At 37.4% G+C, this 27481-nt stretch overlaps 1 protein-coding gene across 15 annotated transcripts in view; it reads left to right on the top strand.

Moving 5' to 3' along the window:
* Positions 1 to 27481, top strand: part of PTPRK (protein tyrosine phosphatase, receptor type K) — a 393103-nt gene that overhangs the window by 272010 nt on the left and 93612 nt on the right. For all 15 annotated transcript variants that reach the window (XM_027633191.1, XM_027633178.1, XM_027633156.1 and 12 more), the window contains exon 8: positions 26715 to 27017. In XM_027633191.1, coding sequence (XP_027488992.1) covers positions 26715 to 27017 — 303 coding nt within the window. The remainder of the gene's footprint in view (positions 1 to 26714; positions 27018 to 27481) is intronic.

Genomic DNA, 27481 nt, shown 5'->3' with positions numbered 1-27481 from the left:
TCTGAAGAAGAGAAAGTTTAGAGGGAACTTATCCATATGTACAAAATATCCATTGAAAACAAGAGGCAATGAGCACAACTGAAATAAGGGAAATACATAAGAAAAAACTTGACTGTGAAAGTGGTTGAACAGTGGATAAGGTTTCCCAGAGGCACTCTGGAGTTGCCCTCCGTGGAAATATTCAGTACCTGTCTGGGCAGTGCCCTGAACAGCCTGCTGCAGTTGATGACCCCACTTAAGCCAGAGAGAATGGTCTAGGCAATGTCCAGAGGTGCCTTCTGACCTTAGTCATAGTGTGATTCTGTGAGCAGGGCAGACTGGAATACAAGCAGTGTGATGAGAAGCTTGAAGACAAAACAAAAGAGTCTATATATGAGAAGTAATACTGGCAAGAGGAGTTAAGTAAGAGTAAAATTACGTGTGGGTCATGGGCAGCCTAGAGGATAGATAAGAAAGGCTCAGATTTAGAGAAAGCTGAGAAGTGAGCCTGAAATGTAGTCCAGGATCACTGCATCTCAGTATATTTTAAATGCAGGATAAAGCTGCAGAACTGACAACAAAGTCATCCCTGAAAAGTGATGTTCTGTGTTACTAGGTTGTCAATCCCTCCCTGTTGCCCCATTGCCTGAAAGCTACAGGTGTCTCCACTGGGGACTTGAAAGCTCAAAAGCTAATGATGATTCTGCTGGATATCTTCATAATAGCACAAAATATTCTGTAAAGTAAAAGTTACGCACAGGTGTCGAAGTCAAGCCTTTGTTACTTAGGATGTGCCAGATTTTGGTTGCCAGTGCAATCTCTTATTTGTTCCTCTTTAGGTACATGGCAAGATAATGTGCAATTGTCTCGTTAGAAGTAATCTTTAGCTCATTCAGTGAAGAGGATGACTGTGCTCCAGGGTGTCTTGTAAAGAATTAGTTATTTAATAAAGGAGTCTCTTGGCAGTAAGACCCTTACTGGATTTTCAGAAAGTTGAGATTCATTGTCAAACAAGGGAAAAGACTTCAGGAAGAGAAAGAAACCCTTTTTGATGAAAGAAATTGAGCTCCACTCTCAAAAACCATGATTCCCAGTAAGTTTTGGAGTGATACTAGGTAGGTGTTATTAAACCAGGTCTTTCACAAATGACTAGTGATAGAACTTAATCTGGGCCTCTGCACTGGGATCCTGTGGAACAACCTACAGAACTGCTCATTTTTTTCAGCTACTGTTGGATTCAGTGGTAACTTTACCCTGCAGAATATTTAGGGATAGTAGCACTCTTGTATTTGTGACAACAATTAGGACAAGAGGGCACGATCTTAAGCTCTGCCACGGCAAGTTTAGGTTGGATACTAGGAAGAAATTTTTTGCAGAGAGGGTAATCAGACATTGGAATAGGCTGCCCAGGGAGGTGGTGGATTCACTGTCCCCGGAGGTTTTTAAGATGAGACTGAATGTGGCACTTAGTGCCATGGTCTAGTAACCACGGTGTTGTTGGATCAAGAGTTGGACTTGATGATCTCAGAGGTGTTTTCCAACCCAGCTGATTACATGATTCTATGATAGGAAGGTAGCTGTATGGGTGAAAATTATAAAACTTATTAGACCCAGTGGTACACCTGAAAAAAAAACAAGCAAACTTTGGGGCATATGGGCCCATGATAAGAATGAACAACACTGTCTGCTGAACAATCCCTGGACTGTGTGCAGCTTTCCGGGTTGGGTAAGAGGCACAGCTCAGCCTATGTGAGGAGCGAGGGAGGCCTCTGCTAGGGAAAAAGGACTTCTTGATGAGGAAGATTAATAATTTTACTGTAGTGTGTTTAATAGACTATTGATATGGTTAGTTATGTGCCTATGTGACTGGCAAATGTGAAAATAATGCATAGTTATCTTTTTTGGCATATGGAAGTAAATAATAGACAATAAGCACTTTAGCATCAAATTCAGCCATTAATTACCAAGATGTCTTAGATGAGAATGTAGTTTAATTCTCAGCTCGATAACTTTGCCTGAATTAATTTACAGTTATATTGTCTTTAACAATATGAAAAAATTTTATGGTGATTGGTAATGAACACTTGTATGCTTTCACTTGAACTGTTTGTGTGTATTGTAAGCGTATTTAAATAGATTCTTTGGCTCTACCCATGCCACACTGATTTTTGCCAATGTCTTTCCTGAATCTCCAGTTTCAGACTAGTTTTCTTTTTTCTCCTTTTGAATCAGTGTTCAGACCATTGCCTTTTTCTCAGCTGCCTCTGAGCATTTATAGGCCATGGCAGAGTGCCCAGCAGGCCTCAACAAATACCATTTGCATGCTTTTAAAGTGACATTTGATTGAGAAAAAGGGAAAACTAGTATCAAAATAAATTGTAAGATCAATACAGGCATAACTAAAATGTTAAATCTTGAGCCCATAGCGCTTTGTGATATATTTGTGATACCTGATTAAATCCACTTAATTTGTCTATTCCTTGCTGGAAAAAGTCACAGTGTGTCACTTCAATTTATTTTTTTTTTTCTCTAGGGAAAGTCTGACGTTTTAGCAAGTTGTCTTTATATAGGGAACCTCTGAGCAATGGGGAGAGACAACTATGGTCTAGGGCTTTGTTTTGCACATTCCTTGAACATTTTTTAAGTTACTTACTGACTACTTTATTACTTGCAACGTTTGAGGTACTCATAATTAATTCAAATAAAGGGTACTTAGTTTTCTCCTTATTTCTATAGAGACATCATTTGCGTATCTGAAGAAGTGTTTGAAGGTATTTAAGCTCTTTATGGTGTGTGCAGAAAGATAGCATCTGCATACTGAGGGATCCAAGCTGTGAGGCTCTACCCAGCCTTCCCCAGGAGCTCCCCACTGCTCTAAGGCCCCCAGACAGCCCTTAAACTCCCTAACACCCTGATGGGACCACTGATAGCTTTTTGTTGACTTTTTCAAAAAGAACATCCCCCATCCTGCCTTTTCTAGTCCTTTTCCTCCTCCTGGAGCATGGACGAATTTGTATTTCCACTAACCCTTGGCTCCAGCCTCGTGTTGCATTTCTGCATGGAAAGCACAGTGGTGTATTGCAGCTGCTTCCCAGGAAGAGTCAGGGCAGCTTGACAAATACGGAATGTTTACTTGAAATGAAGGAGGCACTGCATGCGTTTTGCTTTTTGAAGCAAAAAATGTACTTATAGTCCTGATCTAAGCAAGCTTATGGGTTTTGTAGCCCATTTCTAGGTTTTAGGGACAATAAAATAACTCGCTGTCTTTAGAGGATTCAATAGATATAATTCATCAACCAGCAGATATGCAAAGTAGCTACAAATTAGAGAGTAAATTTCTCTGAAATAATTTCTTTGTGCTTTGAATTGAATTGTTAGAAAAAAATACTTTTATATTATAAGGACATCTCAGCTTATGGGTGCTGCCAATTTTTTGCAAGCTGTATTTGCATTTGTCACATAAAAAATGCCATTATTTCCCTGTTAGACAGAGTTGCTGTCCTGTAGGGTAGAGATGACCACAAGTTGTACTTGTTCCAGTGTTTCCCAGGATTTTGTGGCCAACCGGGTTATATTCCCTGTGCCTGTGCAGCTGCTATCCTGACACCACCACACTGGGCTGGAAACATTGTCACAGTTATATGAACTTAATCACCACCAGAGTTCAACTGTGAGTTCTGGATTAATGTTCACACAGCAGAGGAAATTGTTAGGCAGCTTTAGGAAAGGTCAGCAGTTTTGAGCGGTGTGGAATATAACCAGCTGTGAAGATGGAGAGATAAGATGGGGCTTGCTTTATTGTACCAGGTCATAAATTTATTTCTGTGAGATGACAGCCATCCTCTTGCATGAATTTTTATGCATGCTTCTTACCTACTGTTAGCTTTATAGGTATACTGACACAAAGGGGTTTTATTTTTAAAAAGTTAAATTTTCCTTAACTAAAGTACAGGGGTTTTTTTCTCCACAAAAGAAAGAAATGAGGCTATGTCCAGATGCAAGAAAATATTGGCTGTTAAAATAACCATTTGAATGCGCAAATGGTAAGAACCTGCCTTAACTTTTGATTTTTATTTTTTTTTAACCTGTAGACATCTTTTCTTGCAATGCAGGGTTAGCAGCAGTGCTTTGGTTTGCATTTTAACAACTCTATTTGCAACAGAAACTCAGAGAGGTAATCTTCGAGACATTGAAATTTGCATCAAAAGTTTCAGAATAGCTTAGGCTGCTGATCTCCAAAATATGCATGCACAGCACTGTTTTATCCCATCCCTGTTATTAAAGCAATTTCCAGGAAAATCATGTTATGTGTTCCAGTAAGCTGTTTTATTTTCCATATTTCACTTTTTCTAGACTCACTCTAGCTGAACAGCACTTGCTAGCCACCAGGTGGCTGCAGGTGCAGGCAGAGTGGGAAGCTCTGGGAAGGTGAGTAAAATATGTGCAAACCTGTTGGGGTTGTGGATTTACTGTCTTTGTTCCCACCTCTGTTTCGGCTACCATCCAAGGCTGAGAGTTTGGGTGGGGGAACAAGAGGGGAACGTCTTGTCCTTTCTCCCTCCTAGAATGAGGGAGACAGGTCATGGTCTACTTTTCCTTTCTCGTGTCTTGCTCATGCTTTTGGTACCATTGAGAGTCAGAGGGAGGCAGGATGGAGATAGTTTGGGCTGGGGGATGCATGTGTCAAGTTAGTAAGTTCCAGGAGGGCTAAGGGGACGAGCTCTGAGGAGTGGGAGAGGTTCTCATCAGAAATCACCTCCAAACACACCCTCCAGCACTACAGCAAGGGCAATGCAAGTTGTATGTCTTCTTACCCTTGGAGAACAGCAAAATTCAATTTTGCCTGCAGTTCTGCGATGGTTTAAAGCAGCCAAAGCTGTGATGTGCTAGCATGAGTTCCTTATTTTTAGATGTTCAGAAGCAGCATTCAGGAATGCTTGGGCAGCTTTCTTAATAAATCAGGTTGTACTGTAACCCACCATCTTCCTCCCTTCTCCCCTGGGTCTTCACTCTAGCCATTCTTGTTGCTGACAAACAATGCCTCTGACTCCACTGGTAACCCTGCATTGGTCCCTGAGGCTCTTAGCCAGCATGGACAGGCTGGGAAGATGCCTGGCACTAACTGCTTTCTCATCTTGTCAAGCTGCTGCAAAATCTGGCCTTGTGTATAATGGTGTCATTTCCTCGTGGGACACATAAATGATGTCTTAGTTCTGCCTGAGCACCAGGATAGCATTTGTGAAAGCTATTAAAAAGTTTGTGGATGTCAGGTAAATGTATATGATTAAATAAGTGGCTCAACTATTATAATTAACAGATGGCAGGAACAATTACATATTCATATTTCAGGCCAACAACATTTGGTAGATATAATTACTTTACAGGTGTTAACTGCCCTTTATTTTGAAATGAGGTGTCTCTAAACACTGAAAGTAGTCTGCAAAGTGACTTGTGGTTATGAACTTACAAGGAGGTTAATGGCTCTCCTTTTGCATGTGATGTTCAGCTCCTCAGTCCAATACCAAACCTAAGATGGAGGGAAAGAGATGAGCGGGTGTTACATAATCTGATTTCTGAAAAAAGCCACTGAATGATACAATAGGTTTAAAATTCACTTTCATGTTTGAGGGATGCAAAGTTCAAACAGAGATTGAGGGAGGAAGAGACATCTGTTAGGAAGAACTCCTTGGTTTGGGTTTTGTTGTTTGGGTTTTTTTTTTCAAATTACTTTTTTCCCCAAAAGTAGAAGAGTAAATTTAAATTGCATGTCATTTGGATTAGATTCTAGTACAGATTGTGATGACTTGTGGCCAGAAGAGCAAAAATGTATAAGTAGGTGGTAAATTTATGCTCATTTTGTAACTGTTTTTTTTAATAGAACCAAAAAGTGATTATTCACTGTAGGTTTTCATAATAAAGTTTGCCAAAGATAGTAACTTGCATATGCAAAACACAGATGCAATAAATTGTAATTTTTTAATTTTCTTTGGTTTATGCCTTATATTTAACACTTGATTTAAACAAAAAGAGCTGAAAAATCCATGGAAAATTAAATACGCTTCATTGGCAGATAAATAGAACATTAATAAAATTTTACCATTTCCACAGTTGGAGGAGATAAGGTATGCAATCAAGAACAAAGACTGATCTTTAGTTTTCACCTTTCTTGATAATTGGTATCTAGAACTATCAAAACATTAGACTTATTTCAATATTATCATTTCAGCATTGTTTTTTTTTTGATTAGGCAATTTGCTTGGTAGCCTAGTTTATTTCTGTTTGGCATCAAAGATTACTATTTATTAAAGAATCTAGGCGGCTTAAAAAGTAGCTTACAAGATCACACTTACTAGGTCTACATTGAAAGTCATCTTTATACACAGTAGTGGTCCCTGCATTGATGCTGGTCATGATTTTTAGCTGTCTTGTCAGGGAACAGAGCAACCATCCTCTTCAGGGTGCCAGAAGATGTATGTTAGGGGAAAGGGAGCAGAAATGGTGAAGTGGGGAAGGAAATTAATCTGGAACTTAGATATAAACTTAAATAGAATGGGAAACCTTGATGTTTGTAAGCACTATCAGCTGAGTGCTGAAGCACAGGTTACATACCTTTGTGCTATATAAAAGCCTGCTGTGATGCTTATAAGAGTTGGGAGGGCTTGGGTGGTGTGCAGTGCTCCAGCATGGGCTCTGCTGCCTGCGCTGGGCATGACAGGGGTTGCATGACCATAGTCATGTCCACGTTGATGGGTGCTCACATCTTTAGACCTGGAGCATAAAGAAATATTCCTCATCATTAGAATGTTTATCTCTTTCATAAGTTTTTCTGTAGTAAAAATGTCACATGCATTATTCTTGTTATGCAAAATCACAGCAAATGGCAAAAGGTCAACAGTAGCTGTCAAGATTATCAGAGAGTAATTGTAGCAGTTTCATGGCATATCAAATGTGAAGGCTTTTATTTAGTAATAGTTCACATGAAGTAGCTGGGAAGTAAATATCAAATGCAAAACAAATGCTAGGTGAAAGGAATGCAAAGGATTTTTATTTTTTTTCACTTTGTGGGTTTTTTGCTCTTGCTTGCTCAATCATTTTGAACCCCTCTGTTGCCATAGCAGATATTTCATCTCCTCCATCTCTGATTATGTATTTTTGACAGTTTTGAAGTCTCTGAAAATCTGACTTGATTATATCATAATTTCTTTCTTTTTTAACCTTTGAATTTTTTTCCTCAGTTTTTATTACTACTGAAGAGCATGGAGATGTATCCTTTTCAGAAAAAAAGATTCTGTAGACTGAGATGGTTTTATAACTAGCATACTTTGAAATGGAATGTTTGTCCTGTTAATAGAGAATTAGATCTTCTTGGAACAGTTTTGACAAATGCTGCTTGACTTAGAGGTAAACAAGATTGTTGAGAGTTTGCTATTTTCTTACAGAAGTGTCATATATGTGAAAATAACACAATGGTGTGGTCACAATCCCATATGTTTGAAGGAAGAGAAAGAATTGTGTGTTGTGTAATACAAAGCCTGAAAGTATAGGTCAATGTGAAATAAAATGAAAAATTGAAGAAATTAATTTAAAACAAAATACGCTAAGTGCATTCCAAAGTCCAGGAAAAAAACCCAATATATACACAACTTTTCTTCTGTTTTGTTAGGACAGTGTGAAATTAGGTATTTGGACTGCTTTTTTAATTTATTCATTTATTATCACAAGTGATAATAAACTGAGAGGGCAGCTGCTTCATTATGCAGTGGGTACATAGCAGGCATAAGCACTTAAATCTTTGTTTAAACTGCTGGGATTGTTGTGTATTTCAGTGCTTAGTGACAGTTGTTTCCTCCAGTTTTAGAACTGAATAAGTGTGCTGAACACATTTTCAGGGTTAGAAAGCTAATTTTGAGTTCTGTGTATCCTAATATGTAGTATTTTTCACGTATGGATTGTAGTTTTCAGTTATTTAAAAATAAAATAGTTTAGGTAGAGATTCCTTGCCATAGAAAATAGCATTCAGCCTTTTACTTTTTTGGGCTTATGGGGCTGTTATTCATAGACAAGCTAGCAACACATAACCAGTTTAGAAATACCATATCAGGGGTTTAACAGTGATTTATTAATTCTGACACAATTATAAAGAAGTAATTAATTTTCTGTAACAATTATTTAATATGGATTGCTATGTCTATGCTGTGCATTGTTGCTATCAGAAAATTTCTAACCTTGCTTGCATTTTTGAAAAAAAATCTTTAATTCTCTTTACACTATTTTACGAAGTATTATTTTGTTCTGTGTTCGGGGGGGGGGGAAGTAATCCTGATGTTTTCCTTATTTGCTGAGTTACTTGGTGTATAGCACCACTGCAAAGGAAGCAAACTGTGTAATATTTGTACACAAAACTGGAGGTTGATATTGCCAGTGACATACAAAAGTGTGTTGGAGAAGGCTTTCCAGGACATTTGATAGTTGTGACAGGAGACACATCTGTTAAATAGCAGAAAGATACAGATGGAAATACATACCTCACCTAAATCTAAAATGTAATAATTAATAAGTGTGATAATAATGGTTCAATTTACTGATTATCTACACAAGAATTTTAAAAGCTGCTTTAAGCATTAATAGTTTATCAGTATATCAATTAATCAAGTTCTAGGATGGGGGGGAATAAAGTACAAGGAATAATTTAAAATAGTTGTTTACTGTGTTATTAATAACCATAACCATAACTTATAGGATTTGCCCTGAGTTTAGAAAGTTTATATTGTGCTGTTATTACAGGTTTTGTCTTGACTTTCCTGGACTCCAGCTCCTAGTGTAAAGTGGAAAAGGGTGAAAAATCAGTGTACTTTTTGACTGTGTTAATTCAATTCAGACTGTGAAATTTCCTCTACTGGAATTCTGTTTTATTTAAGGCTTAGTTAATTCAGCATCTAATGTCTCAGCCACAGGGAAAAAAATCAATTTAACAGCTTGTTTATTGATTTATAGTATTCAATTGCAAGACTGAAGAAAAATGGATGAGGAGGCAATCCACTCCTTCACGCAGCATAGGCCCAAGACTGTCTGAACCCCGCTCCGTTAGTGTGACTCGTGTTGATGTGGAAGAGAGGTGGGCAGAGGGGAATGGGAGGCTGGCATCCCAGTCGTAATTTTCAGTGTTGTGTCTCATCTGGTTTTGCCCATACAAAACCTGAGCTCTTCAGAGATGCTCCATTCAGGTCAAAGCCCAGGAAAAACAGCAGGTAGGAGAAGTCCTGACAATGGTGGATAGAAGGTTAATCAGGTTAATGCTTTTCTGGTTGTTGCGAAGACTATAAACACATTTTGTGGCATTTTTATGTTCACAGTGAGTGCCTCAGTTTTGCATCTGTTATTTGCAAATAATAAAATGCAAAATACCTTAGATTTTTGCCTGGGTGTGGGAATCAAGTACCTGGAGTTCCTCTATCTGTATTTGGAATTGCTGATGACATTGTTAAATCAAGTAAAGAGCAGGAAATTTTTTTTTGGACTGTGGCAGGAGAATCTAATATACCTGAGCCTTTAAAATAGAGCATTTTGGAGTTTAAGGGTCTAAGGGTGCCATGTGGGACAGGGGGAAGAGGAGTGTTTATGGAGAAAACGAAGAGACATCGGGTGGATGGAGTCTGCTGGAGACCCTGGTGAGCTGTCAGACATGTCAAGAGAGACCCTGAGGAGTTCTTGTTCTCTGACAGAGACTCTGGTAAAATGGTTTTCTGAATGAAGACTTCTCTCAGTTTTATTCAGATGACATATAAATGCTTGATTTGCTCTTATTACTGCTTAATTTTTTCTTTAGAGCTCATTTATGAACGAATTTGACTGGTTCTTAAGGAGTGCTGGTGTCAACAAATGTGCTATATTTTCAGGCTCAGCCTAAGTCAGAAAAGACACAGAGCTGATTCTTGTACCTAAATCCATGTCTGTACAGGAATATCTTGGAAGGACAGTGGAAAAGCAACCAAGTTCTGTATAAACCCACAGAAATAACACTTAAATTTCTAATGCCTATTTGTCTTTTAAACAGTTATGTTGATAACGCCAGAAGATAGTATTTTGGAAGGGAAAAAATATGACATTGAGTGACAAAAAGGAGAAGATTATCTGGTTTTATTTTAGTTGTGTTGATACTTGTTCAGATATTTGAGTTATGCGGTGTTGAAAACACTAAAGAAAAACAAGTAAAACTGACAGTGCAACACAGTGGTGTATTTTTCCGACCAGGACCTGCAGGAGCATTTTAAATGGGCAAGAGGATTAGGTTTCAGAGAGGTGTCTTTGTGTTTGGCCTCTGGCTCTAGTTCAAGTTCTCCTTAGGGAATCTTCAGTGACTTTCAGCAAGACATCGGTCTTTAAGAAAAAATTGTATCATTGTTTTTTGCAGTCAAGCATGACTGCGGTTTTTTGTGGTGTTTCCATAGGGAGAAGGCATAACCCTCTTTCCCACTGCATTGGCATTCTTTTCTGGTTTTGTTGTATTTTTCTCTGCAGTTGGTAATATTACATAATTGCCATATTTTAATTAAGAAAAATGTGTGTATACATAGTCTTCATTTTGGGTGACAAGCAAAGTGAATTAGTAAATATGTTTGCAGATAAAGTTTACTGCCCTTAAACCTTTTGTATTTACCTTTAGGGTTTTTTGGATCTTTTGATTACAAAATGCAATCAAAATTTTGAGCTGTGAAGTGAGAATCTGTAAAGCCAAGATAGTTCACTATATAAATTTATAACCTTATACTTGTTAAAATTTTGTACTTGCTTTGAGATTTAAATTTAAATTTTGATTTCTACTTTTTTTCTTCCTCTGATAGTTTAGAGGTAGTATAGATAATATGGCTCACTGTCTACACACAAATGTAAATTAAATGCATGTATTCGGAAGTAGTACAGAAGCACAAAAAGAATTTTGGGGGATGTGGATCAGCAGTCATCAATAGTTCTTTGTGTAGTTCTGTGACAAAAAAACAGGGTCACAGCGAGGAGGAAAGATGTGATTTTTTGAGTATGACAAATACTGATAACTGCACGCACATCTGGTGTCTGAGCTTTCAACACACAGATGCAGATTTGGGATGAATGGCGAAAAGTGGCACAAAGAGAGTCGTGGCTTAAGATGCAGTCTTACAAAAAGTGACTTAAAGATTTCAATCTGTCAGAGCAGAGGTGAATATACAAGATGTATATAGAGGAATAATACTACCGGGGACAAAGTACCTCTTTCCTCTAGAAGAGGAAAAATGTAAGAACCTCAAATGGCTCCATGCTGAGGTCAGGCTCATTTAAATTAGAAGTGAGGCACAATTATTTATCTTTAACAGTGGGGCTATTAATCATTAGAACAAATTACTGAGAAAAGTCGTGGAAACAGACAATTGCCATAAATTATAACTCCTTGAGGAATTACCACTGGATTCAGTTATTGGTTTCACCAAAGAAGCATATTATGGAACCAAAATACATTATCTGAAAGAAATTGAACTCAAGCAGTAGCACAAGCCACGTAAGGCCAGGATATTATCAGCTGTACGATACCATAGCATGGTCGTAATTGTAATCATAGCTACAGCTCCATCATAATGATACTTCATAACAGTATCATTAAAGTGATTTCTCATCCTCTTGCCTTTTTTCAAGGAATGTTAAGGAAATTAAAGTTGTTGGATTTTCATGCTTAAATGGAAATAAGGATAACACAAATTTTACAGCTTTGCTTATATTTGCAAGGAGTCCATCATTTTACTGTCAATATAAACTGGTATCTTTTGGCTTTCTTAAAGGTCCTTCGCAAATGCAAAATGCTGATTGTTATAATCAGGTTTTTAAACCATCACGTAAACAGCAGGTTATGTACGACTCTGTTTCCAACCAGTTCTATTAAAGATAAAGCTGTTTCATTTGTGGGCTATGTAATATAAATTAATTTCTTACAAGTCTGTGGATAACTTCCTCTTCTGATATTTTATATTTAGGTAAATTTGAATCTAGATAAGATCTATTAATCATGTTAAAAAGAATTAAAACCGACTCAGAGTATTTTGGATTCCTTCTAAGACAGATAGCAGTTTCCCTAGCATGCTACTCCATCAGAGCTTGATCAACATAGCTAGGCAAGAATGAGGGCTCAGAGCCAGCAACAACAAAGAAACCAACCAGACATTTCAAATAAATTTCCTCAAGGATTTTTGTGTCTAGAAACATCTGAATTTAAATGGAGAGCAGCTTAAAAAAAACCCAAAACTTGCCAAACTCCCCAGCAACTGAAGGAAACTTCATTTTATACACCCTGTTTTAATTAGGCAGTAGAGTTTATGTCTAAAAGAAGACAAGCAGCCTGTTGTCCTTTGGGTTGAATGCCTACTGGACATGTTTCTTGAGGGACACATTCCCCAGGAGCCAAGCTGCAAGTAGAGCATGGATTACATTCTTTGTTTGGAAGTTTCTATGGCTATGGTGACTTCTTCTCTGAAACTATTCAGGAGTTATGCTTGAAATACAACCTGTGCTCTCTCTTATATGGCCCCCTTTCCTGCAGACTGTGTGTCACTTAGATAAGCCAATCCTGCAACCCTGGCAGAAATATCTGATGTTAGCTGGACCTCATTATTAAATAGACTTTTTCACCTTCTCAGTAAATGGCTTGATTTAAATGCTTAGCTGTGAAAATCACATATTCTGTTGTTTTTTTCAGTCTCTGTATAAAGCCTTTGCTCAAAACCAATTGATACAGATTATTCATTTTGTTGTAATGCTGAAAAAGCACTACACTACCATGGTACTACAGCCTTTAGAATGGAGACTGAAAGCATTCATTTCATTAATCATACTGGTGGTTGCAATGGCAGCACAGATCAAAAAAGGATATTAGCCAGTTTCTTACAGGACTCCAACATACCTGATTTTGTCTGGATGTCAAAACATTGGTTTTTATGCCATGTACATTCACATAACTGTTAGCCTTTTCCATCTTTTAATTTCATTAAGAAGTAAAGGCAATGTAGATGCATCACTGCACACTTATGATAATTGACTTGTGTTCTTGGGTTCTATTATAATGTTCAATAGAAGTAAAATCTGACCCAAACCCTCTAAAGAACCAAAAATCCTCACCCATCAAAAAATTTCTATATATATGTATATAGCAACCTAAGGGTTATTAAACAGGACAACCCCAACCCATTTTACTTAAATGTCTGCCCCTTGCCAAATATCTCTAAAGAACGGTGGGAAACATACAGATTAGAGTACAGTAATTTGATCACTTCTCTAGCATGAAATCATTTAGGTTGGAAAAGTCCTTTAAGATCATCAAGTCCAACCATAAACCTAATGCTGCCAAGTCCACCACTAAAGCAAGGCTCTAAGTGCTACATCCAGGTGATTTGAAAAGAGGAGACCTGAATACTTCTGTTCAACTTTTTTTTTTGCACATTTATCTTAAATAATGCAGTTAAAACCAATATTTTTAATAGGAAGCAATGATTCTGATATTCTGCAAACTGCAAAGTTGTGTGTCAAACAAGGTGAAGCACAGTGAAGCAAGGCCTGCAGCCTTGTTATCTAATAGAGGCCAGTGCCAGATGCTGTGAAGAAAGATTAAAAAAAAATCTGACTTTTTTTAGGGAATTTTGGAATTCTCTGCTTTTCTGTCTTATTCCAAACACCAGATAGTTGCAAATCATCTTAAGTCTTGAAGTCATATTTATATTTCCTATATACCTTCCATACCTGCTCTCCTGAGAGAATGTAGACTTTCCCTCCTTGGAGATATCCAGAAATAGACTGGATAAGTTCCTAAGCAATCTCATACAATTGCTTTGAGCAGGAGATTGGGTTATATGACCTTCAGAGGTCCCCTTGAAGCTGAATTGTTCTATGGTGTCATGATTTAATCTGCCTTCCAGATATCCAAGTCAAAAGCAACAAGTGAAGGGCTTCCGGAAAAGGCAAATGTGCTTGGGGTTTTTTTGGTGGTGGTTTTTTCTGACTGTTAGCACATGTCCTTGTTATAGATCATAGTAACGTTATAATTTTGCCTGAATATTAAAGTAGCAAGTGAATTTTGAAAGGCAAGAGCTACCATAACTTCAAGGTTCAAATCAAGGAAAAAGGGAGAAGATGGTTATGGAGAACATGGCCAGTGGCAGAATAAGGTTGGCATCATTAACTGGTATGAATGGAAATGGATATGAATAGAATTAACTCAAAAGGCAATGCAGAAGCTGTCAAGTGTCAGGTATATTTGGAATGTAAGTTAAAGAAAGCCCACTTCATTGCTAGTCATAAAAGTCTTCAAACCAGCTCTGAAGAATTTTTTATTTTTAAACATTTTACAGTAGATGCTTAATCCTGCAAATTATCATGGCTGTCAGTAAGTGTCGTGAGCTGGTGGGTTGATTGTAGTTACAAGACAAGATGATTGTAGATTGCATGTGTGCTCATTATGCTGATCTCCAAAAGGTTAGCAGTAAGATGGGGCAACAAAAGGTGGGAGGAAGGGATTGTTGTTCTTTTTGTTTTTAAACATTTACTAGACTCAGCAATAAATTTGATTTAAGTGACATAATGGTGGTGTCCAGCAATTAGCCTGCACTTCCAAATTAATACTGCGTTCACCAGTGTGGTCTTGACTTGACTAATTGGCTGCCTTTCCTTTTTAGCATTCTGTTGTGATTGTATGATGACAGTGATTCAGCATGTACAACACAGGCATAAAAAAATAATTTAATGCTCCACTTACTCAGCAGGAGTGATTGACATTCTCTTGGGTGACTGTTACAGCAGAGCTGATTAGGGTAGCACATTGGCAGTTGCTTCACCATAACAGTGAAGCCAAGACAACTGTTCTAGTACAATATCTTTTTGAAAGTCAGAATGTGGTAAAATTACTGAATATGATTGACAGCTTGAACTAGCTATATTGCTAGATGGGTATCTAGAACAAGAAAACACAAAGGTGATGTACAAGTAGTACATCCAAAACACAAATAAAAGGTGATGACTCCTGCAAGGGAAGAACTAATCCTTTACATTTGCATGTGACTGAAAAGTAGGTTTGTTTGGTTTGCATTTAACAGCACCATCTGTTTTTTATAAAAAAAGATCATTTGGTCATTAATTAATCACTTCTTATAAAAAAGACCTAATTTATGTGGAGGAGGAGGAGAAGTTATTATCCAATCTAAAACTGTTTTTCTTTTGCTGGGTTTGCCATCTTTTTCTGTTATCACTCATCCAGCTTTACTGTCAACTGAATCCTTCTGGACAAAATGTCCAGCACACAGCTGGATAAACACATCATGTGGTGGGTGAGCAATTGACTCATGGGTTGAGCACAGAGGATAACAGTGCATGGGGTGACATCAGACTGTCACTAGTGCGGTTCTGCAGGGCTCCATCTAAAACCCTGTGCTCTTCAACATCTCCATAAATGACTTGGATGCAGGACTGGAAGGGATACTAAGCAGGTTTACAGACGATACAAAACTGGGAGGACCTGTTGACTCCCTCAAAGGCAGGGAGGCCCTGCAGAGAGACCTCAACAAATTAGAGGACTGGGCAATCACCAACTATATGAAGTTCAACAAGGGAAAGTGATGGATTCTGTACCTGCGATGGGGCAATCCTAAATGTTTATACAGACTGGGGAATGAGATGGTGGAAAGCAGTGCTACGGAAAGGGACCTGAGGGCCCCTGGTCGACAGCAAGTTGAATATGAGTCATCAGTGCCCTGGCAACCAGGAGGGCCAACCATGTCCTGGGGGGCATCAGGCAAAGCATCGCCAACTGGTCAAGGAAGGGGATTGTCCCGCTGTGCTCTGCACTGGTGTGGCCTCACCATGAATATTGTGTGCAGTTTTGGGCACTGCAATATAAGAAAGCGATTGTCCAAAAGAGGGCAACAAAGATGGTGAAGGGCCTTGAGGAGAAGCCGTATGAGGAGCAGCTGAGGTCACTTGGTCTGTTCATCCTGGAGAAGAGGAGACTGATGTGAAACCTCATTGCAGTCTACAACTTCCTCGTGAGGGAAAGAGGAGGGGAAGACACTGATTTCTTCTCTGTGGTGACTAGTGACAGGACCCAAGGGAATGGCCTGAAGTTATGCCAGGGGAGGTTCAGGTTAGATATTAGAAAAAGGTTCTTCACCCAGAGGGTGGTTGGGCACTGGAACAGGCTCCCCAGGGAAGTGATCACAGCCCCAAGCCTGACAGAGTTCAAAGAGCATTTGGATAATACTCTCAGGCACATGGTGTGACTCTTGGGGATAGTTCTGTGCAGGGCTAGGGGTTGGACTCTGATCTTTGTGGTTCCCTTCCAACTCAGCATATTCTGTGATTCTCTGAAAATACTCTTAAGATCATTTTTCAGGAGCATTTTTGTGTCTTGGGAACATGGATTGAACCAGAACTGCTCGGAGGAAGTTTGCAAAGAGAAAATTGTTTCTAAAGTAGATTACCTTCTTTTACTGTAGGGTGAATTATTTTATGATTTCCAAGTTTCTGCTTGGATAGGAAACAATAGCTTGGTGGAACACTAGCTGGCTGAAAGTGAAGCAGCAGAGCAATTTTTTGAGTGTTTTATGCAGCTAAATGGAAAAGTATTTTTTGAAATCATGGCCTATTTTAGAAGACACTTCCCCAGTTTGCTAGTGCCTCTAAGTTCTTTTTGTTGTTCTTGTGTTTTTTGTCACAGGGACCATGTTTCACAGTAGCAAAGAGGTGCCTGTGAGCTCACTTCTGCAGAGCCCTGCTTCTGTTGAGCAAAGGCAGCTCCAGGAATAAAAGGTTTGCAGGATTAGGTTCCATTTCCCATGACCTTGCAAACCTTCACAGCCAGATGGTTGTAGGAATGAGAGTTGATGCCATGTCCATTTTGCCCAGACAGAGCAAGTCAATGTGAAAAGTAAATATTCCTTATCATCATTTTTCCTTTTTGAAAGCACTGGAAGTTTTAAAGAACTTTACAGGAAAAAAACACCCTTTCTCTGGAAATTATCAACTTTTGACTGTATTTTCTAATGAAAACACCATGACTATTTCATTAGTAAATTGTAAACAGTACTTTCCCTGTTTACTCAAGAATTTGGATTTTTTTCTCATAGGTACCTCAAGGGACAGTTGAATTGAAATTGGAATGCTTAAAATGCACAGAAAGTGGTTTGTTGTGTAAAATATCTGTAAAGAAATAACAGATTAAGAAGATTATTCATATTGGCGCAAGTATTGGATTGTGATAGTCACTTGGCAGTGGTGATTGACCAATAGATTGAGAAGGTTTTTTTAGTCAAGTTTTTGCGGATGACTGTGTGACTTAAGTAACAACATGTCACCAAAATTCAAAGACCGTAAAATTTCATGGTAATGAGGTATCTACCTTAAAAAGAAGAGTTGGCCTCTTGGGTCCTTACCAGCATTTTTAGAATATATAGCAGTTTTCTACATACCTTTGAAAATGGTCTCTGATTTTGTCCAAGGTTTTAATCTTAGAGGAATTCTTCTTTGCCCACCTGTGTTATTTTTGTCCGAAGAAAGCAAACTTGCTTATATTATCAACTTGTGTTCTTAACTTTGTATGAACCAATGAAGAAAATGAAGACAATTTGTTAAATAGATTTCCAACTGCTTAAGGAAAACTTCTTTATACAATAGAAGCTATAGGTTTGGTCATTCAACATTTAAAAATAAATACCTGGACTATTTTCTCTGACAGAACAAGATGTATAAAGCAGATGCATTGTATGATACAGTGTCATTTCTGGTTTAAGGCCACCTATTGGATTTGTGTTTCAGCCAATTTTTATCATATGCATTTGTCACTATACAATATATACATTTTGTGATATGTAATGGTATATATTGATTTTGCGAAAGAAGCCGGACTGAGATGCAACAACAGTTTTTACTTGGTTTTACTATACAAACACAACATTTGAAGGGCAAGTTCATGACCTGTGACGCAGATAGAAATTCAAGGCCTTGTGGGTTGTAGGGAGTGGACTGCAGTGTGGATGGTTTCAGCCAAGACCACAGGGGCTGCAGGATCCAGATGGGACAAAATGGGACCAGGAGAAAATTGGATTTAGACCATTTCTGTAGATATACAGAGACAGAGGATGAATTTTGATGGGTGTTTTGTCTGCATGTGGGGAAATGAACATATGTGCACTCTGTGAGTGTACATGCACTCACATGTATATATGTACAAGTTTTAAATGTGTATCATAACTGCTCCCTGCAGTTTTCAATTTTTAGTCATCAGAGGTGACTTTAGAGGCCCTAACTTTATTCACAGTCTAAGTCTCCCTTCTGTACTTACTATTTATTTATTGTAGACTGTATTCCACTTCTTTTTTATTTATTTCATAGGATGATTTTTATGCTTCCTAACTTGGAGGACTGAAATTTTTATGTACAGGAGAAAGGAACTGAAGCTTTAACGGTATCCATAGAAAATTCTTATTTAGCTTATTCACATTGCTCCAACTTAGTCATTTTGCTTAATACTCATAACATTCTAAGCTCCCAAATATATTGTTTGTAAACAATACCATAAAAACATATTTATGAATGTGCATTGGAAAGAAATGAAAAATATATCACCTAAGCAAACTGGAGGTTTATTTATATTCAAATAAATGTTTGTAAATGCTTTCTTCATAGAGTTTAATACTTTGGTTCACTGTTAAGGTAGGTAAAAAGTGTATACGTGTGTGTGTAAGTATGCACTATATATTCTTTTGCAATATATTCTTTATAATATAATTGCTATTGTTTTAGATGATGTCTTCCACTCTGATTTAATATAGCCATGCCACTAATATTTAAAGTCAAAGATTAATTTTTCCCTATCACTATTAATTTTGTAAATGGCTTTACACAATTAAACTTCACAATTGTAGTCCTAGACAAGTTTCCTAGGAATTTTATAATGGCAGGCTTTCTCTGTGTTTGCTCTTGCAGTCTGATGGCTGCTGATATGCTGATCCATGTTTTACACCACCAGATAGGTTTTGTTTATTTGGAAGAATGAGCTTAAAGAGGTCATGCCAGCTTTTCTTCTCCCTTCCTAGACTATATATCTCCCTTTAATTTAAACTCAGACTTAAAAAAAAAATAAAAAAGGAAAGTGAATTTCTGCAGCTAAGCTAAACTGGAGAAATCAATGGAATTTATTATCAAGGGATGTCTAATCTCTCAAGCTAATACAAGACTCTGCAGCTATTGATTACATGCTAAGGATGCACAAACTGTTAGTCATGCATGGAAGCAATAGAATAAATGTACTATCAAGAGGAAATGGGCAAATAATTGTCTGTAGTGCAGTTATATTTATGTCTTTACTATACTTCTGATGCAGGGACAGCTGTATTTTGCATCCAGAAAGGTACGTCCTAAAATATATTGAATATCCCCTCATTGCTACTGAAACTAGTGTAGTAGAGCTGATTATCTACGTAATAATTCAGATGTTTTCTTCAGCTCTCTGAGATACGTAGTCAATAAGAAATTTGTAAGCGGGCTTAATAGGTCAGTTGCTAGATGAAGTGAAAAGAGAAAAAGCTCATAGATTTTCATACAATTGCATTATAACCTTTGTTTGCACCAAAATAAATCTTCTGTGCTAGTACGGTGTTTATACCATAGTTTCGTTTGTTCTGGGTTCATATTTCATGTGACAAATAGATGGACATACTAATGCACCCAAAGTGGATTCGTTTTGTGTTTGCACCCATATTTGGATTTGTTTTGTATTCTGTATGTGTTACATATTTGAGAAGGGACATGCCCAGTAATCCCTTTGATTTTTTTTGTTTTGGGAATATATACCTATTAATTTTTCCTTTCCTGTCAGAGTGCTGAAAAGACTTCAAATTGTACTACTTCTGTCAACTTCATTTAGCTTCTCTTTCTTTGATGTTCACTATTTCTTAATGCTTCTAAGTTTAAAAAGATTGAAGTCCTGAGTTTCCAAATATGACTCCCTAAAATCAGGTCTCTACTGACATGGAACAAGATTTGAAACTCCCCCCAAAACCCTTCAAACAAACAAACCAAACAAAAAAACCCCACCGCCAAGTACCTCAGTTAGACTTTCCAACCTGCATTTACACATGAGACAGCTGTCCTGGTTTTTGTACATTATGAGAATGAGTTACTGGAATAGTAACTTATTCTAATAACATATGAGAAGGCTATATTGATCCAGCTGGTAATATAATTTGGCATGGTTTTGGCTTGGAATATACATAAGTAGGTAGAAGAGTCCCCGACTGAAGATAAGTAGTTCATGAACTATCAATAAGTAGTTGTTAAGGAATTGAGGCAGATGCTGATAATTGATTTAAGCCTTTACTTAAAAGCTGTCCTTTAGCTCTACTTAGAAATGGTAAAAAGTCTGCCAGAGTTACAGGCTAGAAACTTGAGTAGAATTGGCAAGAATTATTCTGTCATAAAGACAGACTGGTTCATGAAGATTAGGCTGAAATGCATGGCACTTCTGGAATGTTTGAAGGATCTTCCTGTATTGTCATCATATTGTTAAATAATGGAGTTATTGGGAGTTAGTCTGAACTAAATTCTTTTGGATTTGTAGATTAATAATCCTTGAAACATAGAGGCTTCATCATGGATATTCTAGGACATCTTACCTAACCTAGGGATTTTTGCTAGCTTTGTTCGTAACATAATTTATTATAGTATGCTCATTTGACAACAGCAGATCACTCACAGAAGTTCAGAAGTGATCACAGTTGATGTGCATAGTTCTTGCTCAGATTGTGGCTGTCTCTTGAAATGTGTAACTGTAGTTTGATCCTTTTTAATGAGTCATATGCTTCTACATTGCTTCTACATTCAACAGTCCTAATCAGGTTTATTATCTTAGTATCTGTACAAAAAAACATTGCTTGATTTATCATTCACTAATAACAAAAGTAATAATTGAGAGTAATGCAGCTGAAATGAGCAAGCCAGAAACCTTTGTTTATTGTTTTCTTACCGCACATCTGACAGTTATTCTGTTTTGGGTTGTACTTCCGTTGTAACTTTTCGCTCATACCTTTCTTCCAGGTTTTCGTCAGGGTTCTTTTAGAAGAATTCTTTACAGCAAGAGGACTATAACTTTTTTTTTTTTTTTTTTTTTTTTAGTTTTGGGAACATTTTGTTTTTGTAGGACCTTACATGAACCGAGGAAGCAGCAGGAACCACAGTGACATCTTAGAATAATCCTCTTTTATTTCCCATGTGCCAAGGAAAGAGTTACCCTGGAAAGGTCAGGAGAAGCCACAGGACAAAGAGGCTCATGTTCTCATAGAAGAAAAGTCTAGGGAATTCTAGTGGCTGTTTAGATTGAGAATATTAGAGGAAATATGAGGACTTTTTTCTGTGTAATTTTTGTTTTAAAATGTAAGGGCAAAATAATTAAAAGATCCTCTGGCAGAAACACTGTGCTTTAAATTATGGGGTTACTACCTTAAACAAAATTTACTGTACTTTTTTAATAATGGTCATACATTTGCTTTTGTATGTCAGGGTTTTTATTTCATATAAGCCCCGTACATCTCTGCAGTTCCCACAAACACACAAATTTGTGTGATATGACACGTTCCAAGTCCAGTTGGTTTTCACCTCCAGTGTCACCGATGAAGACAGCCTGGATCACTCTTAAACTTAATATGAATTTCAGTCAATGTAGTTAAAGCAGGAATTTGAAGTCAGCTCCTCAGTGTAATGCCAAACTAGAAAGAGTTCAAGGGGGAGGAAGGATCCAAAAGCCATCTCCAATTAAAGAATTGTATACCCAGTGTATAGACAGGATATACTGGTTTCCAAGAAGCACTGTCTTTATCTGAAATGTTTGTGCTTTAATATTTGTGTGATTGTTTTCCATTTCATTTGAACAAATGTGCATTCTGTCTGCCAGTTTCAAGATCTAATTCCTCTTTCCCTGCCAGGTAAATCTAAATGAAACTGTATTGCAGTCAATATTTAGAATTTCTGGGGAAAGGCAGGAAAATCAGAGGACTTGTCATATTTTACTGGCCTCATTGTATAGGATTTTTGTCAAAACTTTTGGGACTTATGTTTGTTTCTGATTGACAGCAGGCTAATATGTATTATCATTAAGAACAGTTTCTGAGACAATCCATGCTCTGACCTTGCTGCTTCTGCATCTGTGAAGGCTTTTGTTTTCACTTCCATCTCTGTGTAAGTGAAGATAATCTCTACAAAGGGGCTCAATATTGACCTGTCATATCATGTGTTGCTTATCAAGCACTAAAGAAATTGAATTTCATTTTATCTGGAGCATTGTATTAAATCACTGTGCAGTTGAGAGGTAGTATAGGGTCAACAGGTTCTGTCTCTTTCGCCATCTATCTCTGGATTATTAACCTTTGGAGAATTACTAAGATGTTCTTTATTTTATCCCATAAGGTTGGGTTAAATCTTCTTGATCCATAAATTGTTGTCATTGAGTGCCATGTACATGTAATTCTTTTATAAGGTTTCTGGATAAGGATTGAAGATTTAGTAATCTGTATAAATATAGAGATCCCTTATCATTCTGGTTTTTTCCGTTCTTTTGATATTCTCTCAATGCCTCTGTTTTTAATTGGTTCATTGAGAGTAAAAGCAGTCAGATTGGATGATGGGTATGAGTTAGTGAACACTTGGTAGTATTTGTTTGCGAAGAGATAAAACAGGGGTGAGGAGAAGGGAGATAACAGAGCTGGGTATTGCCAAACATTAAAAGCAAAGGGCAGAGAGAGAAGCTGGCCATAAGCAGAGGTGGGAATGGGGTGGAGGTCATAGCAGCAGCCCATGGGCAGACAGAGTCTGGTAGAAGGGAGCCTGTCATCGTTAGAGGGGCTCAGGAGAATTTACAGGTCAACACTGCCACCACCACCAAATCTTCCATATGCCTTGTTGCCATATTTCTGTTTGAAGATCTAACTCTTCTAGTCAGGATGTTTGTGTTTAAGAACTCGATACAGTCACAGGATATGAATTTCCTGCAACAACAGAAGTCGGCGTACTTTCTGCTATCACCACAAAGAACTTCCTCCAGTGTTAAGTATGTTTTCTTCTGGCAAAAAAAGGCTTGAAAAAAGTGGATTACAAATATCTTCTCCCCAAAATTTTAAATTTAAATACAAGATTTAATGTAAAAAAACCCAAAACAACCCAAACTTGTTTCATTAAATTTCAAAGCTCAGAAACAAGAAATCTTTCTAAATTAATAAACGAAATTATTGTTTTTCAAATAACATGTCCTTATGCTCAGATATTCACTTAGTGTCTGAGCAGTTTCTTTTTCAAACTTGTTTTAAGAAAATCTGAAAAAAAAAAAACAAACTCTTAAAAAAAGGACTAAAGTTGAGTATTGGAGTTAGCATTTTGGTGGAAGCATTGGCACATAAATTGTAAATGAGGTCTCTGAATTGTTGCTGCTAACTGCTGCTATCTGATGGCCAGAGCACTGGTTACTGTTCAGTTTTCCTGTGGCCCTGGCAGTAAATCACTGTGTAGCTTTGAACAAGCTATTAACCTTTTTTGTGCCTCTTTCTCCTCACTGAAAAGGATTAACGTTGCTTACATATCTCACAGGGGTAACTGGTAGATTAATGTTTGAAAAATATTAAGTGCCTTCTACCATTGTTATTGAAACTCCAATAGACAGGTCAAGGAATGAACAGGTATATTGAGAGCACCTTTTTTCTTCCCTCTTTGGAATAGGGTTCTGATTTGACTTGGGTAGTTCAACAAAGAAGTGAGAAGTCATGGGCTTGAAAATCCATGTATTCTGGATAAAAGTTCTAGATGAGAATGAAAGAGGAAAGATGGGAAAGCACTTGGAAGACAAGATGTGAATTGAATTACTGGAATTAGCAGTACTGAGAGAATATCCAGAGATCAGAAGAGAATGCATAAATTGAAATTATATTCCAGTAGGATTAAGGAAATATTTCAGTGAAACATAAACCCTAAATTGTGATGGGGAAATGGAAAAAAAAAACCAAAACAGATGAACACTTCTTTTCACCCCCATCAAGAGTTAAAAGTTATTTTTAATGAGATGGCTGAGATTTTTGGGAAGCCTACTCAAAAATTCAATAGTGTTTTATCTGATAAAAGTAATTATTTGATGATTACTTTCTACTGAGGTGTTACAGATGGAGGCTTTGTGGTATGGTAGTTTAAAACAATTGGTCTTTACCTCTAGAGATTCCCAAGATGAACATTGCCCAGAAGCAAGAGGAAAATTGTGTTTTTAAAGCACCATTTTAGGAGCAGTGGGACTGTTGGCAGAGTTTACCGAAGCTGTTGAGAGACTCTGCAGACTTTAATTACCATCTCGATATTGCAGAAGTTGTTTAATTTCTGCCAAAGAATGGAATAGTTGTGAGAAAGCGAGATCACACTCTGTCTTTCATTCTTTCCTTTTTGACAGGTGAATAAAGAATGCTTTTCAGTATCTCCTCTGATACTGTGACACATTTGTAAAATTTGCATAGAATTGTAAAATAATTTTTCTTCAAGATTAACAAAGCTTTTAATTTTTTTTCCTTCTCTTTTGAAAGTGCCGTATGGCATAGCATAAATGCAGTTTAAGTCTTGTCTTGAAAGCTGCAAGATGAAAAATGGAGTATATTTTCCATTACTGTTCAGTTGGCTTCAAACATTAATAGCTTCATCGTTCATCATCAGACAACATGTATTATGTTGTCTTAATTCCAATAAATTTTGAATTCAGGTTTGAATTCCATCTCTGGTGGGAGTGGTTGGTGGCACAACCTGGATTAGTAGAATAAAGAAGAAATTATTAAAATGAGAAGAATCATTCCATTTTAGGAGGAAAACTTAGCCTGTAACAATTTCCTTGGTGAAGGATATGTTTACTCGTTTGGGCCTCAAACTCTAAATCAGAGTATGTATAACTAGGTTTTTTACTGTCATTTGGATGAGAAAAGGGCTGATTATATATATACATATATATATATATATATGAAAATATGCATGTATATTTGTCTCAGCAGTTATCTTCCTCTATGACACTTGAGTGTGTTCAGTTTTTTCCAAAGTGCTTGCAGTGAATACTGATTCTTTGAAGACTCTTACCAGCTCCTTCAGTAGGTCTACTGCGTTGGTACATTTTTTTCTCCATGACTGCCTCACACCTCCCTGTACTTGTTAAAGCACCAGCCTTTGTTTGCTCTATAAAACCCCTTTTTCCCCCCCTCTCTTCAAGTCTCTTATCTTTCAAGGACCTTTTCAATGCTATCTTTCCGCTTCAAATCTCTATTGTTACAGTGCATGGTGTGTTCAGAAAGCTACAGCCCAGGAATTCTACTTATTCATTTGTATTTTTCACCATATATATGATAAATCAGTACTTAAGGGGAAAGGTAACTTGCTTGTTCAAAACTCAGAAAGGGAAGGATAGATCATGGGAGCACTTGTCATGCTACTAGGAATAGCTTTATGTTATATTTAGAATTTGATTGTTTTGATGTTTGAAACTAAATGTTTGCAATTTGTCTGGCAAACTGCATGCTGAATAGATTACACTGATTCACATTTCCTTATTTCAGTATACCATCTGTGCTTTTGGCTAGTTTTTGCCTGGTTAGAACTCATAAATGCAAGTTACAAAGAACGGTTATGCTCAGAAAGAGAAATCCTATATTTCACTTCCTTGGATAATCTCGATTGTTTTAACCTTAAAACAGCAAGGACGCAAGGCTGAAGCTATGTACTACAACAGGCTTTATTTTCTCTGGTGATGAAGCCTGTCTTAGCAGGGTATATTTTCACTGAAACTCTAGTATATACGGTCATGGTCATGATTTTCATTGTGTAATCATTTTAATCAAGTTCAACAATAAAAGTTAGTCTTGCATGAGGAATAAATGCACTAGAGAGACAATGAAAGATTGATGACTGCTTGGGGAGCATCACGTATTCTGCTGATGAAAATGCAAGTGTGGAGAGCAGCTGAATTTGGGGAGCGGGTCAGAGATTACTCACTCAGAGTAATGCCCAAGCACAGTTTTGGTGATTTGAAAGAACTGGGATACAATGTGAATATCCAGAAGCGCTTTTTGTACTGTTTCTGAGGGGTTTTGCTTGAATGAATAGCTTCATTGCTAAAATAATAAACAGTAATTAATATCTGCATCATTTTTGTAACTGCTCGCTTAGTAAGGTAATTAGTATAATTAGTATATAGCGTTGCTTGGTGGCATGATAAATCATAACGTAATGAATGTTCACTCTTTACCATTATGATGTATTATCTAATTTATGCAGGTAAAAAAAAAAAAACAAACGGTAAGGGGGAAATCAAGAAGGGAAGCCAACAGTGACAGCTGTGTGGCCTTTTGGTCACTTTTCTTGCATCTGCTGCCTGTATTCTCAATTGCTTTGAATCACTCCACTGATAATTAACAGTTCTTTTTCTTACTGTTGCTAAGTCTCAGTCACGGATTAAAGCTTGCAAAGAGAGGACAGAGGAGAATGAAGTAAAAAGAAATAAAAGACTGCCAGCTTTTTTCCCTTCAGGGTACCTGGGCAAAGGATGATTCTTGTCCATTTGTTGGGTGCTTCCTTTACTTTCACTTTCCTGGAGGTATCATCTACCAGCTACGGTTCAGTGCAAGGATGAAGAATTTTAACAGTGTTTTTCTTCATTGTACTCTGTTTTCTAGAACCTATGAGAACACCAAAAACACTGAAGATTGCTGAGATCCAGGCCAGGCACATCGCAGTGGATTGGGAATCTCTGGGTTACAACATCACTCGCTGCCATACTTTCAATGTCACTATCTGCTACCACTACTTCTGTGGACACAATGAGAGCAAAGCAGACTGCTTGGACATGGACCCCAAAGCACCCCAGCACGTCGTGGATCACTTGCCACCCTACACGAATGTCAGCCTCAAAATGATCTTAACCAACCCAGAAGGGAGGAAGGAGAGCGAGGAGACCATTATCCAGACAGATGAAGATGGTATGTGTAAATGCTCTTATGGAAATTACATCCAGGTCTAGTCTAGACAGATGGTAGGAAAAGACTTTGTGTGTGTGTTACGATATGTATCCTGAAGGATGCAAGTTGTCTTCTATTAATGTATTAATTAGCCCCAAAATGGTAGCTATAAAAGTATTATAGCTGTCACCCTGCATATATAGATAAAACTGTCCATGAAACACAAGTCAAACTGAATCTCTCTGTTAACTATTTGAAAGCCACCCATCAAATTAAAGTTATTTTGAGAACTTGGGAATTAGACTCAATCAGCCTTATAGGTCACTTCCAACTCCAGATATTCTGTGATTCCTCTTTAAAATTCTTTTGATGAAGTTTCATTGACAAGAGAAGTGAACTTACCTTAGTTGGGAAGAAATAAAGAATAGATGTATATATGTTATGTATATTTTGTCTTCTGTTTTTGTTGTGGATTATTCTTGAAA

Source organism: Corapipo altera, unplaced genomic scaffold (genome assembly GCF_003945725.1).
Source record: "Corapipo altera isolate COAL_440 unplaced genomic scaffold, ASM394572v1 2b, whole genome shotgun sequence".
Lineage (NCBI taxonomy): Eukaryota > Metazoa > Chordata > Aves > Passeriformes > Pipridae > Corapipo > Corapipo altera.
Note: the sequence above shows the minus strand (reverse complement) of the source record. Positions and strands in the feature narration are given on the sequence as shown.